General features: G+C 36.9%; 1 protein-coding gene across 10 annotated transcripts in view; it reads right to left on the bottom strand.

Annotated features, from left to right (window-relative positions):
- LOC117399524 (E3 ubiquitin-protein ligase UBR5) overlaps positions 1-17,846 on the bottom strand; it is a 90,262-nt gene that overhangs the window by 48,740 nt on the left and 23,676 nt on the right. For 8 of the 10 annotated variants that reach the window (XM_059022427.1, XM_059022426.1, XM_059022429.1 and 5 more), the window contains exons 7-15: positions 14,704-14,863; positions 14,349-14,498; positions 13,362-13,573; positions 9,592-9,708; positions 9,359-9,469; positions 5,641-5,795; positions 4,950-5,067; positions 4,334-4,518; positions 3,274-3,383 (exon numbers count right to left, since the gene is read on the bottom strand). In XM_059022427.1, coding sequence (XP_058878410.1) covers positions 3,274-3,383; positions 4,334-4,518; positions 4,950-5,067; positions 5,641-5,795; positions 9,359-9,469; positions 9,592-9,708; positions 13,362-13,573; positions 14,349-14,498; positions 14,704-14,863 — 1,318 coding nt within the window. The remainder of the gene's footprint in view (positions 1-3,273; positions 3,384-4,333; positions 4,519-4,949; positions 5,068-5,640; positions 5,796-9,358; positions 9,470-9,591; positions 9,709-13,361; positions 13,574-14,348; positions 14,499-14,703; positions 14,864-17,846) is intronic. The other 2 variants (XM_059022428.1, XM_059022431.1) reach the window with 1 other exon arrangement.

The raw sequence follows: 17,846 nt of genomic DNA, 5'->3' as shown, positions 1-17,846 counted from the left end.
CTTTTGTGACCAGGACAGTGATATTTTGAAATTTACCTATTTCCAATGAGAAAACGGGCGAATTTGTGTCTTTTCGTTCACATAAAGTCAGAAAAAAACAACATAAGAATCCAAATTAACATGTATTTATACTACAGTAATACAAAAATGACTACAAAAGCTTTAGAAGTGAGTAGGTTTTCGAGATTTACGATTATACTGTAAATCACTTTCACGAATCAGCCCCCAAATGTAGTCTCCCATCATGTTCTCGTTATATCTTACATACAGGGGTATCTCAGAAGGCTGTAAAAATATGAGCAAGGAATAAAAAAAAATGAAGCACTGTGTGGAAGCTGATTCAGTGGGTACTTAAAGAAATGGCTTGGAGGTTCTTACTTGGATCAATAAACAACCAAATGAGCAAGATGGGCCAAATGGACCTCTTCTTGTTTATAACATTTCTTATGTTCTTAAAGTCACATACAACATAATACCTCTATGAATCTATATTGTTCAAATCTTTTAGAAAGTAAAACAGAGTATAAATCTTAAAAGTAGACAAGCCTGATTGATTTTGGAACACAAACTTTTTTTTTTTAAATGAACACAGTAATGTGTTACATTTGGGAACACACAAACGTTAGAATCCTTAATTTTAAACACTATGCATTAATTTTACAATTTTATAGTGTTAGATTTTCAAAATCACCACTTATAATAATTTAATAAAAATTAGTTCAGCAGATATAAAAAATTAAAAAGTATTTCCGGCAAAGAACCGATTCTGATAGTACTAAAAACGCTGCTAACATGCACAATTTAAAGTTAAGTATTATATTTAATGCTACATTTCTAAAACAAAACAGGCCACTAATGTAGAGGCTTTCCTCTTATGTGCTATTAGAACATAATTCTGTTTAAGCGTAGTCAAAGCCAAATGTCTCCGTCAAAACAATGTCCCAGTGCACCTTAAATAAGAACATGACATTTTACTAGCGAGAGGAGGCCATTCGGCCCATCATGCTCATTTGGGTGTTAATATTGCCAAGAAAGTAAATTAAACAAAAAGACAAACACTCTGGCTACTGTAATAAACTGCAAGTCCTTTATATTGCTTTCATGCTGAACCAGAGCATGTAAGCGGAGGGGAGCGAGGAGGTGCGTAGAGTGGAGTGGGTAAAGTGCCTGATCGGAGCGTGAAAAGCCTCTGGCACCACTCCTTCACCAAAAGGTGATTTGCAAAGGATAAATATTTGACACTGTATATATAAGATATGATCCATAAACGATGCAGCTTTTGCGATGCTCAGACAATATTGTGCAATCTATGAAATCACCCTGTATAATTAAAGTTAACAAAATAATCAATATCCAATTTGCACAGTAAGTATTATATTACAACAGCGAAAGCCATTGTGTGCTTGTATATGAGCCATTTTAATTGCAAATTTCACAAAGCTTATACAAAGAAAAAAACCTTTAACCACATGGTATGTGCAAAAGGGTCAGTGCATGTTAGGATCCCAAGCCGCAATATGACCCCATCAGCTTGGGGTTAAATTACTTTTTTTAGATAGCTGAAATCATGTCGTGTTCGGCTTGGGGTTGTCTTACGAATGATCCCATTAAGATTAATTTTACCCAAAGCGTTTTCATCACTTCATGTAAAAGTGAGATTGAATTATTATCCAGGGAAATAAATATAATTAAATAAATAAAAACTTTAAAAAACCTGTTATTGTTGTAATAAATATTTTGCAGACCTTTTTTTCCCCCGAAGTGAGAAAATGTCAATTATAGTTATCAAATTGTATTTGACAGAAATTAACGTTTTAAAAATCAGTTTTGCTAAAAACATAATAGTACTCACTGGAGCTGGGTCCCTGATATATGAATCCGGTTCATCTGTGTCAAAGCAGGAACTGGGTACCCAATGTCAAAGGAACCGGTTTGCACATCTCTACATTTTGGAAGCGATTTACACTAGCAGTAAAGCGGAGCATGAGTGGAGATGGCTGCAGAATTAGAAGCACTGGAGCAGAGCGCACTGAGGAAATAAAAGCCTGGAGCGAGCTGTTTCAAAAGAGGAAGAGAGCAAGGAGCGGCGTTTGAGCACTCCATTCTGCTCACATGCTCTGTGCTCAACCTGCAGCTGACTGCATTGGCAGACTTTTGCAATGCGACTCGGGAGCTTCTAGGTCCTGCGCTTTCCTCGGCAGGTGAAGCCTCACATTGATCCTATTATCTGTAGGGAAACTGGTTTGCTCGCACTGAAGTCTGTATTCATCCTGGTCTTTCCACCGCTAATGCATACAATTCACAAGTTTCACAGCTATTACATTACATATACAAAACACCGATTTTACCACAAAATATAAAAGCATTGTTAACATTTGACATGCGGTAGAATTTTAATGCCATGTCTGCAAAGTATATTTTTGCAGCTTATAGCAAATGCACTGCAATGATGAAAAAACAATTATCAATGAATTCCCTCTTGATCAGCTTTTATCACATTCCTGTTTTATTTGTTATCTTTGCTATGCCTTTTTTACAAGTAATATGCACCGGGGTGGCGATCTGAAAGGTGTTTCAATAAATTGGTGGTGTTTCCTCCCTTGTTTTTCTCTTCTTTAAAACACTTTTCACATTTTGGCTGTCCGCCATCAACTAGATTGCTGTTGTCATCTGGCTGAAATCCAAAATAGTTCCACACCAAGCTTCTTTCTCCATCATTCGCCATTACTGCTGCAGTAATTTAAATTTTCCCAGAACATGCAGGGTAGTAGGTTACTTCCGCTAAGCGGAAATTAATAAGCTTAGTTCATAATTGTTTTTGTTGCACGCAATTAGTTTTGTTTTAAAAGCTCAAAAAAAACAGACACAGACACACGAAAAATCGCAATACTTCAATATTTTTTTTTAACCCGATAGTAGATATTATAGGATTTTGGTATCATGATATACCGTAGGTATCGATCTACAGCGGAACACTACCATATACTCCTTGCCTATTAATATGGCATTTTAACAGGATAGATTTGATATGCTGCTTCCCCTCCTCTTTAAAACTAGTATAGAAACTGAAAACTTGGAGAATTTAGGAGGGTCATTTTTGACCCAAACACACAGGCCCTTAACTCAGCTTTGCTGAATATATGAAAATATCAAAATACAAGTTGTTATGGTGAAGGCTGTGTACCAGAATATTTCATTATGTAATGGCACAGTACCATGAATGACAACAATTCTATGCCCACATTAGTTACACGAAAAAAGGGAAAAACCTACTATAAGGCAGGGATGCACTGCTGGCAATGGAAGAAGTGTCACTACAGGTGGAAGCTGGGGAAGGAGGAGGTCCCATCTCAGTCTTCACAGACTCGGGTTTGTTTTCAGTCCTAAAGTTGGATATTAATTCAGTACTCAAGTGCTTTTATGCTTTTATCAAGAAACAAACAAAAAAAAAAAAACCCACAATATATAGAAAGATAACATCAAGACCGCAGTTGACATTTAGTGGAGAAAAACAAGGAAAGGATGTGCAGTTACATTCTGGACCAGGCCTGTTTTTGCAAGCCTGCCAAATATAGCAAATTACATTTGCTAATAACATTTCCTTTTCCCAGCCAATAAAATGAGAATAAAAAAAAAAAGGTAACTGGTTCCACTGAGCCATTAGTCAAGATTTTTAGTTAACATTTTCTGTGCCGTAATGTCTCCAAAAGTAAAAATGAAGTAAGGCATTGCTAAAATTAACGGTCTGGTGCACAACGTACAAAACACATTTTATAAATCTTTAAAAATAAAATGTCTTCAATACTTTTTAGGCAATCTGGATAAGACAGTAGGATTTTTGAATCTGAAGCTGTAACCCAAGCCAAAGCCCTGAAAATCTCTCTAGAATATACTGTGAGATAACTAAATTACATATCCTACATTTAATACATAAATATGAATGTTTATTTTTGGCTGAAAATTCTTAATTCTGGAACAATGGGATGTTACAGTTTTCACAATGGCACACTAGGAGGCAACACATTAACGTAAAGTGCCAGCAAAAAAGTTTCACCAGAGTAATCAAGGGAATAGCCTAATAAACTGTGCCAGACATTGCATGAACCTGACCTCATGGGATCGTATGTTCAACCCTGTGAAAATACCTGGCCAGCTCCATGCCATCTCCTTTTTATCGGCGTCCTTACTGGTTGCTGTTTCGTACGCTTCCATTTTATTGAGTATCCTTCAAGTTAGTTTAAGACGAGCAATAGTGATTTTATGAAAAAAACACCAATAAATAAATAAATCAAATCACTCACACTTTAGAACACAACTGAAATGATATCCTTACTTTGTTTCTGTAGCTTTGCTGGTTTTCTCCATGTTTTTCAAACTCTCTGGTGACCTGAGCTGGAACCTACAGCTGTCGTTCATATTCCACACAGACTCCATCAGCACTCCGACTTTGGGAATACCAGCATTGATGGAAAAGGCAACAGCACCAGTGTGGTAAAGGGGGTTGTTTCGAAGACACACCTAGCAAATAACACACAAAACCTTTTTGCAAGCCATTTACAAATATACCAGATAAACTAAAAACATTACTCTTGCCAAAAAATGTGTTTTATTATTGAAAAGATTACCAGTAGGAACCCAAATATCAAAATGCAGCACCACAAGCTCAGTTTTATCTGAGCAATGCCAGCGTGCGTCAAGCACATAACAGGCTTGTGTCTTACTGGATTTAAAAGCAAAACTACTATTCAAAAGTATAGATAGATGGCTTTAAGATTGTTGGCTCAGGAAGGTGAGCTGTTGGTAAGGCATAAGGTCTGCTAAACACATGAAGTGTTATTTCGATCTAAATATATATTTTATTACCATCTTGTGTATAGAATTCCAAAACAAGAGGATCATTAATCTGTTGAAAAGAAAATAAATAAGTCACCCACGCTGGTATTACTGACCTGCGTTCCAACAGTAATATTCGGCATTGAAGAGATGCCTGCACTGGACTTTGGCTTTTTGTTCTTTGCCCTGGCCTTTTCAAGCATCTTTTTCCGCTGACTAAAGGGCACAACACCCCTAGAAGTAAAAAAAAAAAAAAAAAAACAGCAAGGATGTTTAGCACTACTACAAAGTTGCTTAGTCTAGTTTGTTGTAGAGTAGACTCTCGCTGATCACTGCAATGATCATAATCTGAAGTTTGGCCTACCAGGGTCTAGATTATTGAGACTAATTAAAGAGAAGTAATAAATCAGCAATGCAAAATAAACCATGGCTACCAATTTGTTTTACCGGTTCATTTAATTTCAAGTGGACCAATGGGGGTTATTTATTTATTTATTTATTTACTTACTTTGTCAAGGTAAGCAACTTAAATGGTCATTCACCCCTTTCAGACACAGTCTCACCACGAGGGGCCCAAGTTAAACACATATCCGGGAAGCCTTTTGTCAGAATTTGATTCAGTTGAGCTGGAATGACCTTATTGTAAATCTAAAAAATCTGAGTGGTTTGATTCAGTAGTAAAGAATGCATACTTGAAAATATTTCACTTTTTGACATCAAGACAACATATTAATTTTAATAATGTATAATAATCTGACAAGAAAGAAAAGGAACATGTGCTGCTTGGAACCATACTACACTGCTTACCACCAATACAGACAGTTTTCCAGCTGTGCACAGGTGTAAAGGGCGCAGCAGTGCAAGGAGACAATCCGCTCTCCCTGCAGCTCAGGAAAGGTCTGGGTGCTGTGCTCCAGTTTAGAAGCTACTGTGCTGAGAGTGTCATCAACCCAGGTTGCCACCTTAAAGAAAGACATGAACAAATACAATGTGAATACATTCATTGTGTCAAAGATTGCTTTTAAACTTCAATATTGCCATTAAATACATTACAGCAGGTTTTTTCCCCACCAAATTGTTACAGGAGAGTCAATTATTCGATCTTTGATTAACCGTACTGTCTAACCAACCGAACGCACCTGTATTCACGTGATGAATAGCGTGTGGTGTATTACGCACACAGCTCCTGCTCCTAACATGGCTATGAGATTTAGATGCCAAAAAATGACCAGCTGACTGAGGCAAATTAAATGTTACAGAATTATTCAGACCACCAAAACCTTAAATGGAGCACTGTGTGCTATAAATTGTTACAAATTAAAACCTTGTTCTTGAATTGTCTTCTAGTTCGTCAGTATGGGCAGCTAAGAACTTATATTTTATTCATTTCAATTGTACGTAATTAGAATGCCTTAACAGCAAGTATCAAAGTAAAGAAACATTTTACTGATAATGATTCCTAAAATTCTGCAATGTGTCAAGGTTGTACTGAACAGTAATTGTTATTACCTGTTCGATTATCCACACAAATTTATTATGCAAACTAGTATCGTCCCAATTACCGTAACAATCATTGTAGACGTCGCCCCCACTTTGAGACTTCAATTTCAAGAAAACACAATGTGTTTAAATTCTCTTTTTTTTTTACAATTGATTTTTTTTCCTAAATGTGCAACACCGATAAAGATACAGGTTTAGTTTTGAAATAACCCGTTTGGAACATTTTATTCCATTAACAATTTTACAGTGTTGTTTTTCGTTTTTAGTTCAACTGCTATTCTGTTTTTCAAAAAAAGGTAACAATTAACGGAGCGTAAAATCAAGTTATACATCCCACATCACTGTATTAAACTACCTGTATTTTATTTTAGCCTATCAAGTACCCAAACAAGTTCAAGAACCTATTTTATTTGCTTTACTGAACATTTCTTTCCAAAATCATACTGTTTTGAAATTGTCCGGTATTAAATTCGGCGGATTTGCTACCTTGGTAGATTGACGGTTTTTGAATTGCCGTTTTCCACTTAACACGTTCACAAAGAATAACAGTTTTGTAGTCTACTTTTAATTTCAAAAACATTCAAATGTTTACTTAATGAAATCTGTCTTCTAAAACAATCTCATTTACAGTAACTTCAGCAACTTGGATAAGGACAAAGAAGGCCTTCTAAAAATGAGTTACAGCATTATCGTTATATAGTCCTTAATTTTAAAATACCAGTAACTGGAAAGGATTAGTAGCTGCGGTACACTTTAAAAAGATAGGCATTTGCTATTTCTCAGTTTTAAAGCGTAGCTCTGGTTCACCAACACAGTGGAATGATCACAATATAATTTAGTAATTGTAGGACAGTATTGCTACGTGTGAAAACTTTAACAATAAAGCTGAAACAAACATGCTTTAAATTTAAAACTAGTTAAGATTAGCAAGCACTGGCAAAATCAACTCTTTTATACAGTGCAGAACCAATTTATTTTAACATATTGTTTAGGGACGTTGCGATACCTGCACAGTGGGTGTCTTAATAGTATCTACAACAAATCGACAGTAACAATCCAAAGCAAATTTGCTTTTGTTACAGACTAACAAATCTGTAATAAACTATTTTGGCTGTTGCAGTACTTAATTAACCCCTTGTAAAAAAATAACATAATACTGGTTAACATAAAAAGGTACCATAGTAGCAGGTGCAGTTTACACTGCCTCGAATGTTCCTGATCGTATCATAAAATTACAGATTTTCTAAATCCATTGATGTAAATATCCGGTCTGCTTTTAATTTTTTTCAAGCAAATTGGCTTCATCACACTGCCACTCACATTCACTTTGACTTCCGACACATTATTTCCCTTGCCCAGCGTTTCTTTTTTAACCTGTGCTGCATACAAGTCTGTCAGAGCCCGGGATCACTCACTGTATGCCACACTCTGATTGGTGGAAGAATTATTGGCGATCCAATCAAAACCACAAGCAAAAAAAAAAAAAGTGCACCATCTAATAACCAGTAAATATGTTACATTAATGTAAAAGAACCTTTAAATTTTGTACTCTAAAAACAACATTTAAACTTCTCAGCAGTCAAAGACTATAGTTATATTATTGGTGTACTATTTAAAAGCTCTTGTGTATGCTGATGTAGCTAAAACTACATTTGGTGACCTTTCAGTGAATTCTTGTTTTTTTTTCTGCAACTTGACCGTGAAATGTACTAAAAATCACTGTGCCAAAATCGTAGACTTAGTTAACAGTGAAACAGTATAGCGTCTGGAGGAGGTCAGTCAAGAGTCTGAACGCTTGCATTTAACATTCAAAATGACTAAGGGTATTGAGAGTGGCAAATTAAAACTTAATTAGAACAGTGTTTTTGTGTTTCTACCTAGCAACATGACCTGAATGTCGTAGATCCCCAAAAAAATAAATCAGGTTGTTGACAGTTAAGTTTGTGTGAGCCATAACCCATGGCACTGGTACAGTAGTTTAATATTAGACACACCGCCTCATACGTCGCACCGGTGTATTAGTCGCTTCCCCCTTTTAACGGACCCACAAAAATGCCTAGAAAATCTACTTGTACAGCGGTTTTGACGGTAGATTGGATAATCGACTGTCTACTGTATTATATTGTAAAAAAATAAAATAAATAGCTTTAACCCTTTGCGGTCCATTGTCGGACCTGGTCCGACATTGCAATTATTCCTATCCGGTCCATTGTCGGACCCTGTCCGACATCATCAAAAAAATGCAAAAAACGGGTTTCTAGTCGTTTTTTCTCCGGAAAAAGCAGTGAAAACCATTCAATGGCCGAGTGTGAGCGACAGGAGCCGAGACAAGTAGAAAAAAATAAATAAATAAATAAAAAGGCGTATCTCATGATTAGTCATACCTGCCCCTGGCATTACATAGGGGCGGTCATAAGGAAACAAGCTGTCTGATACAGCATCAGCGCACAGAGACTATCACAGACATTTTCAGAGCTTTTTTGAGATGTTATAGTAATAAAATAATGACTTGGATTGCTTGTATTGTACTGCTTACTTTCATCTCAATGGGCACCAGTGGTTTATTCCACATCAAGCAGACTAACTTTGGGACTAGAAAATCCCAGTGAACAACAAAATTAGACTCAATTGCAGTGTACTAAAATCAGAAGATCCAGTTAGTTCAGCTGATCTGATCAAGAGGACCAAGTTAGCCTGATCAAGGTAACCAACCCATAGACCGGTATATAGAAAATATACACCAGGATCTAAACGATTTGAAGAATCATTTTCTGTTCAATGCAGTGCAAATACAAATTAGACCACATTACTTCCTACATCTTCATACAGGAAATGTATACAATTAATTGTTTTGTTCCCCATTGTATTGCTTTTCAGCACCGACAGGACTAAGATCTCATTTAAAATGTAACTGGAATCCAGAGCTACATAATTCATACAATGTAAAATAGAGTACATTTGCAGGACAAATCTAGACAACCCTAATGATCGTTAGAGAAAATGTTTTAAATCATTAAGTTCTCACCTTGTTATTTTCTGTGGCAACAGTGGCTCTGATAATGTTTACTGAAAGAAGAGTAATTTTCTCATTCATTAACCCTAGAAAAGCAGCTCTGGGATGATGCATGGAAGGATTCTGCAGGGGAGGGGAAGGAGGAAAAAAAAAAAAAAAAAAAAAAAAAAAAAAGTTACTACACATTGCAAAAAGCACATTCTATGCAATAAATACTCCAAATAAAATCTAGCACAATATAATACCTGAGAGTTTCTGTATGGTTCAACTTCACTCCATTTCCACTGGTACAGCTCTCCCTTGGTACTCACTGCCACCAGCTCAGAGTAGAGGGCACCAATGCTGGCAAACTTTGTCCCATCCTAAAAACAAAATGAAGTTTAGCTCTACCTTGTATTCAGTAATCTATATAGGGTAAATGGACCACTATAGTCAAAATTACAAATTTTAGGAATTGGGGAAAACATGGTGAATCCAGCTTATCCAGTTGGCGGAACAGGACGTGATCATGTTATCCCCTATGAGAACAGTGTGTGCAAACAGTGAATGTAGCAGTTTTGAAATCGATGTAAGATTATCCCAGTAATCATCAATTGCAAATTAAAGTATGTTTGAGTAGTTTTATGTTTACAGAGTTCTAAAGTCACTACATATCACAAGAGACAATGACACCTGCTGTATTAATTGTAATAATCATTTTTCAAAACATATAAATCTCACAAAATATAATTCTTTGGATTGTACAATTCACCTAGATTACATTCGGCACCAAAAAAATCATATTTAGAAAGTGGATTTTAGTATTGTGTAACAGTTTGTTTTTAATAGGGCTGTGTTCGAATATATATATATATATATATATATATATATATATATATATATATATATATATATATATATATATATCACATTAGAAACAAAAAAAGTTATAAGGACAAAGTTTACAAACGAGAGGAGGCCATTCGGCCCAACATGCTCGTTTGGTTGTTAGTAGCTTATTGATCCCAGAATCTCAAGCAGCTTCCTGAACGATCCCAGGGTGTCAGTCAGCTTCAACCACATTACTGGGGTGTTGGTTCCAGACTCCCACAATTCTCTGTGTAAAAAAGGGTCTCCTATTTTCTGTTTTGAATGCCCCTTTATCTAATCTCCATTTGTGACCCCTGGTCCTTGTTTCTTTTTTCAGGTCGAAAAAGTCCCTTGAGTCAACATTGTCAATACTTTTCAGAATTTTGAATGCTTGAATCAGATTGCCGCGTATAGTACAGTACTAAGTAGAGTTTTGTAATTATAAATTAATTATACAGTTAGCAACGCTTTAATTATATGCATTACATGAATTAAAGCACACTCTTTATAGAGAATGCACGTCTGTTTTGATTTTCTTTTAAAATGTTTTAACGCAGAAGGTAAAGTAGATTCATACCAAGGGACTAACGGGGTTTAACTTTTGCAAATAACACTTGTTTATAATATAGTCGAGTCCAGGGACATTACAGTTGTAATCCAATTATTCTGTTTATTACAGTGACTGCAACCACTGACTCAGAATTGAATGCAAGGTATTTGAATGAAGAGCAGATTGTACACTACTAAAGAGCAAATTATATGTTGCTATATGCCTATTCAATATTAAAAGGAGGCTGAACTTTTCCAAACATGTTCTATCTGATCTGCCTTTATGAAACAGAAAGACCATTATTATATAAAGAAATAATCACCCTTGATTATTAATATAAAAATAAATAAATGTACCAGCAGTACTAGCAGTATTGCCGGCCGCCAATTATCCAGCAACACAATCGCGATAACTGTGACTTAGTACTAGACAGACGGCTTTGACCAGCCTTGTACACAGCCCCCTAGCTGGCAGTATACTTCATTCATTCTGCCAATATAAATTGCGTCACCATTTTCCATGACACTTCCAGGACATTTATTTCTTTCTCCATTTTCCATTACTTTTCCAGGCCTGGAAATTAACTTAAGACATTTTCCAGGACACGTGGGAACCCTGAGAAGTGCTATGGTAGAATGTTTGAAACATACAAAATAAATGCTTACACTACATTTTAAATTTCGAAAACTGGGCACCATCCGGCCCTCCCCCCTCCAGCTCGTGTTACCCAGGGGCAAACCTTTAATTTCATCTCATTTGTCATCTCGACAGCAAAGTGTTGTATAGCGTAAGCTGTATTGAAAGAAATGTCGTCTCGAAACACCTCTGCTGTTTGGGATTTATTTGTTAAATGTCCAGACCAAAAAAAAAAAAAAAGTTGAATGCAAACTAAGCAAGTGACTCTCTGGGGTCACTTGACAAGCGCAAGTTCATATTATTATTGGTATTTTTATTATTAAGACTTTGTCTTAATGTTTATTATTATCAACTTTGGTTGGATCTACAATCTCTAAACTAATCTTCTCTGTTCAGTAATAAACTAATGTTGCTGAATTACGGTGTATAAGCGGTTAGGGCGGATATGTGACTGGTGGATACGAGACAGGTTTATCGAAATTTAATTCATTCTCTGTTCTCGACAATGGCAACAGCGCAGTTTTGCTGTAATGAATCATCTGTGTTGGTGCCATGCTCTTACCACCTTCTGCTCATAGGAAGATATGCGGTTTTCAAGAGGCTGGTTTGTACACAAAACATCGATCCCCCAATATAAAGCGGTTGTTCAGCTTAGGGTAACATTCTTAATTTGTTATTCATTTAGTACAAATATATTGCCAATTTCAATTACGAAAGCTCAAAGGTCGGCAGAAGAATTAAATAATCCAAGATGGCCGCCAGATAAATAAAGAAGCTAAATTCGGTGAGTAAAAAGGTGTTTTTACACGTTTAAAAAGTATTTGTATGTTTTCATTTCAGATATGTTTAAGTTATATGAAAACTGATTACAAAAAGCGAGTTTTGATAAAATCTAAAATTACGTTTGACCACCCTACTTAAGACAATGTCAGCATCTATACTTATGCACAATGAAAACTAACAGTAAGTTTTACATCAATATCTCATTGGGCACATACTGTTATTTACATTTTAAATAGTAAGCAGATTAGTTTGTTGATTGTTTGAGTACTACTGTTCCTTGGGATAACAAAATACTGAGCTCAAGTAATTTGATTTCATAAGAAAATCAGGTGCTTAAGTGTTTGGTATTTGAGTTGAGTTAAAATTGCCAAAATGAGTTAAGAATCTGTATACATAGCTATTGATTTTAATTGACGCAAGAACAGCAAAAGATACAACCATGTCCCGCTTGAGTAATGAAGATAGCCTGGTTGCTGATTGGCATGATTAAAGGCGGCCTGTCTGTAAGAGAAGTTGCCCGAAGAATAACATGTTCTGCTTCAACAACCAAGAAAAATCGGCTCTGTGAGGGACAGGCCACGTCCTGGAAGGCAGAGGGTCACCACACCGGCCCAGGATCACCACATCCGACTGATCCATCTGCGTAACCGTTTTCAGACTGCAGTGGCTACAGCACAAGAAATTCCAGGAAGAAATAACCCGCGCATCAGCAGGATGACTGTAGCTCGCAATCTGCATGAAAATGATTTGCATGCTCGGAGGCCGTTCAGGTGTGACATTCTGTGGGCCAGAGAACATCTGAGGTGGCAGCAGAGTGTGGTGGATTGTTTTATTTACCGATGAATGCCGTTTTGCCCTTGACAGAACGGAAGACAACGTGCGTGGAGACTTGTAGTGAGCGTTATGCGGACTGTTGCGTTGATCAAGCCAACCAGTGGGGCGGTGGAAGTGTGATGATGTGGGGAGGGATCTCCTTTAACACAAGAACGCCTTTGGTGCAGATTGGAGGACATCCTTAATGCTTAGCGACACACTGACAAAGTCCTTAAGTAGCAAATTACATAGTTCATATAAAACATGTAGATGTTAGCTTGAAAACCAGAGTTCAGCATTATGGGCGTTATCACCACTAAATTTAGTTGTGATCATGTGACACTATTAACATCTTGAAATTAAACACACACTAGAACCACCAACCTTATCAGGCCACCACTGTAGCTCTTCCCCAAGAGATACAGGGCTCTGCACTGGGATATTCTTCTTGTCTAGGGGCAGCTCCCCTTCCCTGCTTGTAGAGCCTCTTTCAGCATCAAAAGAGGCTCCATCAAGCCACCGCCGCTCACGCAAACGTAAAACAGACTCACGCTCACGCAACAGCTCCGAGTCTCTCTCTAAGGGAAGAAGGAGAACTGGTATGCAATGGGGTCACACCAGTGGAATAAAAGTAAGCCACTCTCTGGGAAAGACCCTTCACAAAAACTATAAGGCAAAATAGTCTACCTCACAAATTAACAAACACATGCAAAATTAATCAAATTAATGTTTCAGTGGCTGCTGTCAAACAACCTGTTCTAATTAAAAGTACCATCAGGGGCCTTTCTCAGAGAGCTTAATGTATTTTTGTCTGGTGTGTTCATGCATCTCAGGTTTGCACAAAAATTAAGCATGAATAATGAAACACAGACTAAGCTCAAGTATAAAGTACTTTCCTGTTCCTTGTCAATTAACTTAGACTCCTTTTTGCACACTCTACTACAGCTACTACAAAGAGTACAGAAAGGGTTAAACATGAAAAAAAATATACAAATTCTATGGATGACTTGATAATCCAGCCCCAAAAGGCTGAATATACAAATGTATTTGCCAACTGACTCACACACACAGCATTTACAGTCAGTTATGCATTTAGTATGATTTTCCCCTCGACAAACCCGCCCCCATCTGAAACTATCCTGACTGTGCTTAGCTTTAACATATTTTACTTAATATACTAGCACTTTGGGTATTTATAATTTAGTATAAAACAAAACTCCCATGTTTTTATCTTTCAAAACATTGTTTTATTATACTTTTGACTTGTATGCCTAACACATAAACCCATCCATTGTAACACAGATTGAAAAGGAGCTTAAATCAAAGCTCAAGTTTTGATTAAGTTTGAGGATAAAGAATGTTTTGAATTACCTCGTGATGAGCCAAGTCTGGAGAGAGAAGAACGACGAAATGAGGGATAACCAAAGTAACTGATGTCTTCAGAAAACATGGCATCCGCATCGATGATAACACTGGGGTGTGCGGAGTGGATGTCTGCATCTAGCAGAGACATTAGATCCTCTACAAAATGCAAAAAGGAAACAATTGAAAGTTAAACCAATAAACCAAAACCACATATATACGTTTATAAATTGTACTCAAGAACCATAAAAAAAAAAAAAAACATTACAAGTAAATGTACAAATAAATACCTCATGAGAGGTTCCACACTAAATACATAACAAGAGGGGGCAAAGGGGTATTACTGTGAGAATCCAACACTAACCTCCGGGTAAATAAGATTCACTTGCTGTGTCGTCACCATCATCTCCATCCTCATCATCCCGACTCAGCAAGTTGTTTACAGCAAGATTTACATCCAGGTTAGTTCTCTGTAGTTCACGAATGATCACGCTCCTGGACTTTCCCTGCAGTACAACCTGGGCCTGTTAACCAACAGTTTATCCATCATTATCATCATCATCATCATCATCATCTCCAGTTTGGGAATTTGATGCACCCAGATAACTGAAATAAAAACCTTTTGACAGTATACATTTCAAAAAGGATGGTTTTGTAAAAATGCATATCACAAATACTTGCATGTATCCTTAAACTGATATATTTATATATTGTCTATTTTATACTGTCTTTTCATATATTGTCTATGATATACTGTATTTTATTATTGTATTCTTCTAACTCCTCTCCTATCTTAGTCTCCCATCATGGTTTTTTTTTTTTCAATTCAATTTCTGTTTTTAGGCTTCCAGGCCCATAGTGCTTGGGCTTCTGCTTCTTCCAGCTAAAAGTTGCTTGAAAGCTGATAATTCGGTAGGATGGTTGATGCTTATGGGAAGTTGGTAAATGTTAATTTAACATATACAAATAAATACCTCATGAGAGTTTCCACACTCGTAAATACATAACAAGAGGGGGCAAAGGGGTATTACTGTGAGAATCCAACACTAGCCTCCGGGTAAATAACATATGTTGTGGGTCAAATGGTTTGGCCGCCATATTGGATTGGAAAAAAAAATAAAAATTGCCTAAATGTATAAATTCATCTTTCGAAAACCACTTATTGCATAGTGCTGAAACTTGGTATAGTTGTTGAGGGATAGTCCAAGATTAACTGGTGTTCGTCAGAAGCTGATACGTTGTGTGGTATGGCTGCATGACATAAAAATTGCACGCTACAGACGTCAATCATAAACTAAAAAGACCTTATTCCAAATTGCTAGTCCGATTGAACCAAAAATTGGCACACATGATCCTAGTATGGTTGTCCAAGATTTGGTCAAGGGAAGTTGCTACAATAAAAAACATGGTGGCCACGTTGGATGACATCATCAACATACAAAACTGGCTTACAAAAACCCTTCTCTCTGAAACCGCTAGTCCGATTGAACCAAAAATTGGCTATTAACTCCTTAGAGTGCAGATAGGGCCATGGTTACTATGGAACACATAGTAACACATGTATGCTCTATTAAAAAATGTCATTACCTGTGACCTTTGACCTCTCCTAAAGGGAAACTCCTTAGAGTGCACATAGGGTCATGATTACGATGTAAAAAATGGCAGTCTGCACTATTTGCTAATGTGTTTGGTACTGGAAGCCGTAAAGTTGCTGGCAACTCTAGTCTTGTAATTTTAACCCCACCAGACTACCTGTGAAGTTATCCGACTTCCACAAACAAGCTTTATTTACCTGGAAACTTTGCTTTTGTCACAACTTCTCTCCACACAAAACAATTATTTGGAACAATCAGTATATTACATCTAAACAAATATTTTTTTTAATTATGGCTCGATAATGGTGTAATTGTTGTGCTGGATCTGTTGGACGAGATAGGAAACCTTCTTTCTCGTCAATATCTTATACAGAAATGTAAATTTCTGGTTACTACAAAGGATTACACTCTAGTTTGTGCCATATACCTTGTTACATTAACTCAAAAGTTATTACTTCCTTGATAGGCCAGGTAAAGCAATCCCCTCTAGTTATAAATGGTATACATGTTTTGGATCAGAGATGTGATAATAAACATATAAGGAAGATACTTATTTCTCAAAACTCCTCTAGACCCCCCTTACCACTTTCCTCCCTTTACGGTCCTATGTCGGACCTGGTCCGACATCGTAATTTTCCCTTTCCGGTCCAATGTCGGACCCTGTCCGACATCAAAAAGACGCAAAAAACAAGTCTCTAGTCGTTTTTTCTCCGGAAAAAGCTGAGAAAACCATTCAATGGCCGAGCGAGACAGATAGGCGCAGAGAGAAGCCAGAAAAAAAAGGGGGCGTATCATGAATACTGATAGACCCGACACCACATAGATAACACACAAACAAACAAGATAGCTGCTTCCACATCCAGTGCTCACAGAACATCACAGACATTTGCAGAGCTTTTTTTAGATGTTATAGTAATAAAATAACGACTTGGATTGCATTATTGAGGAGTGTGTGATAAAACTAGTGATCAGGATATGATTTATCGGTATGTACTACTATTACGAGGCATGTAAAAAATATAGCGAACAAGGAGTGGGGCGGGGGCTGGAGATGCAGTACTGAGTGTCCTGTTGATATGCAGTGCCTTTTAAACCTGTTTTACTGTGAAAAAAAATACTTTTAAACAGCACATCTAAAATAAACTGCGCGTGTGAAAATAAATTGGACCTGACGCGCCTAACATGCGCTGAATAAATGGACCGCAAAGGGTTAACATGTAAGATTAAAGAGCTACATTTTACCCATCAAGTACACTTTACTGAATACACTGCAGTTTAGAGAGGCGAGTTAAAAAACCTGACCTGCCTTAGTGTCCCGAGATTCTGGAGCCTGTTGGCAACTTTACTCTCAGATCAGGTGACACAGGTTGAAACGTCATTAAAGAAAATAGTGGGTTATGGCAAAGATGCAGCTCTCCTTTCTTGAAAGGTAAAGCAAACAGTTCTGTATTTTGACGTTTCCATTGTGGGGGGAGGGGGCTAGCGGTAAATTGTGTAAGTTTCAAACTGAAATCTTATTCCGGGATATATTTCCATTCGGTAATAAAAACACTATGAACTAAAAGGCTCAAAACTATAGATTGTGTCCGTCCCTTGTTAGTAGCTGCCAGTCTGTTTTTCATTCAACAGTTTCCTTCAGTTTTCTTGACCTTTTTTGTAGATTCAGTATTCGGCCGAATCTTTTGAGATGGATTCGGTATCTCAAATCTCCGAATCTCAAACTTGGATTCGATGCATCCCTAGTACTGTCAGACAAACTGAAAAACCTACTACTACTGCAGGGTGGTCAAAACAGTTTTAGATTTAAACAAACAAAAAAAAAAGGATTTTATTAATCAATTTTAACCTAACAAAGATATCCAAAACAAACCATTAAAAAAAAGCCTTTTAAATGTGCAAATATCAGATCATT

This window comes from Acipenser ruthenus, chromosome 4 (genome assembly GCF_902713425.1).
Source record: "Acipenser ruthenus chromosome 4, fAciRut3.2 maternal haplotype, whole genome shotgun sequence".
NCBI lineage: Eukaryota > Metazoa > Chordata > Actinopteri > Acipenseriformes > Acipenseridae > Acipenser > Acipenser ruthenus.
Note: the sequence above shows the minus strand (reverse complement) of the source record. Positions and strands in the feature narration are given on the sequence as shown.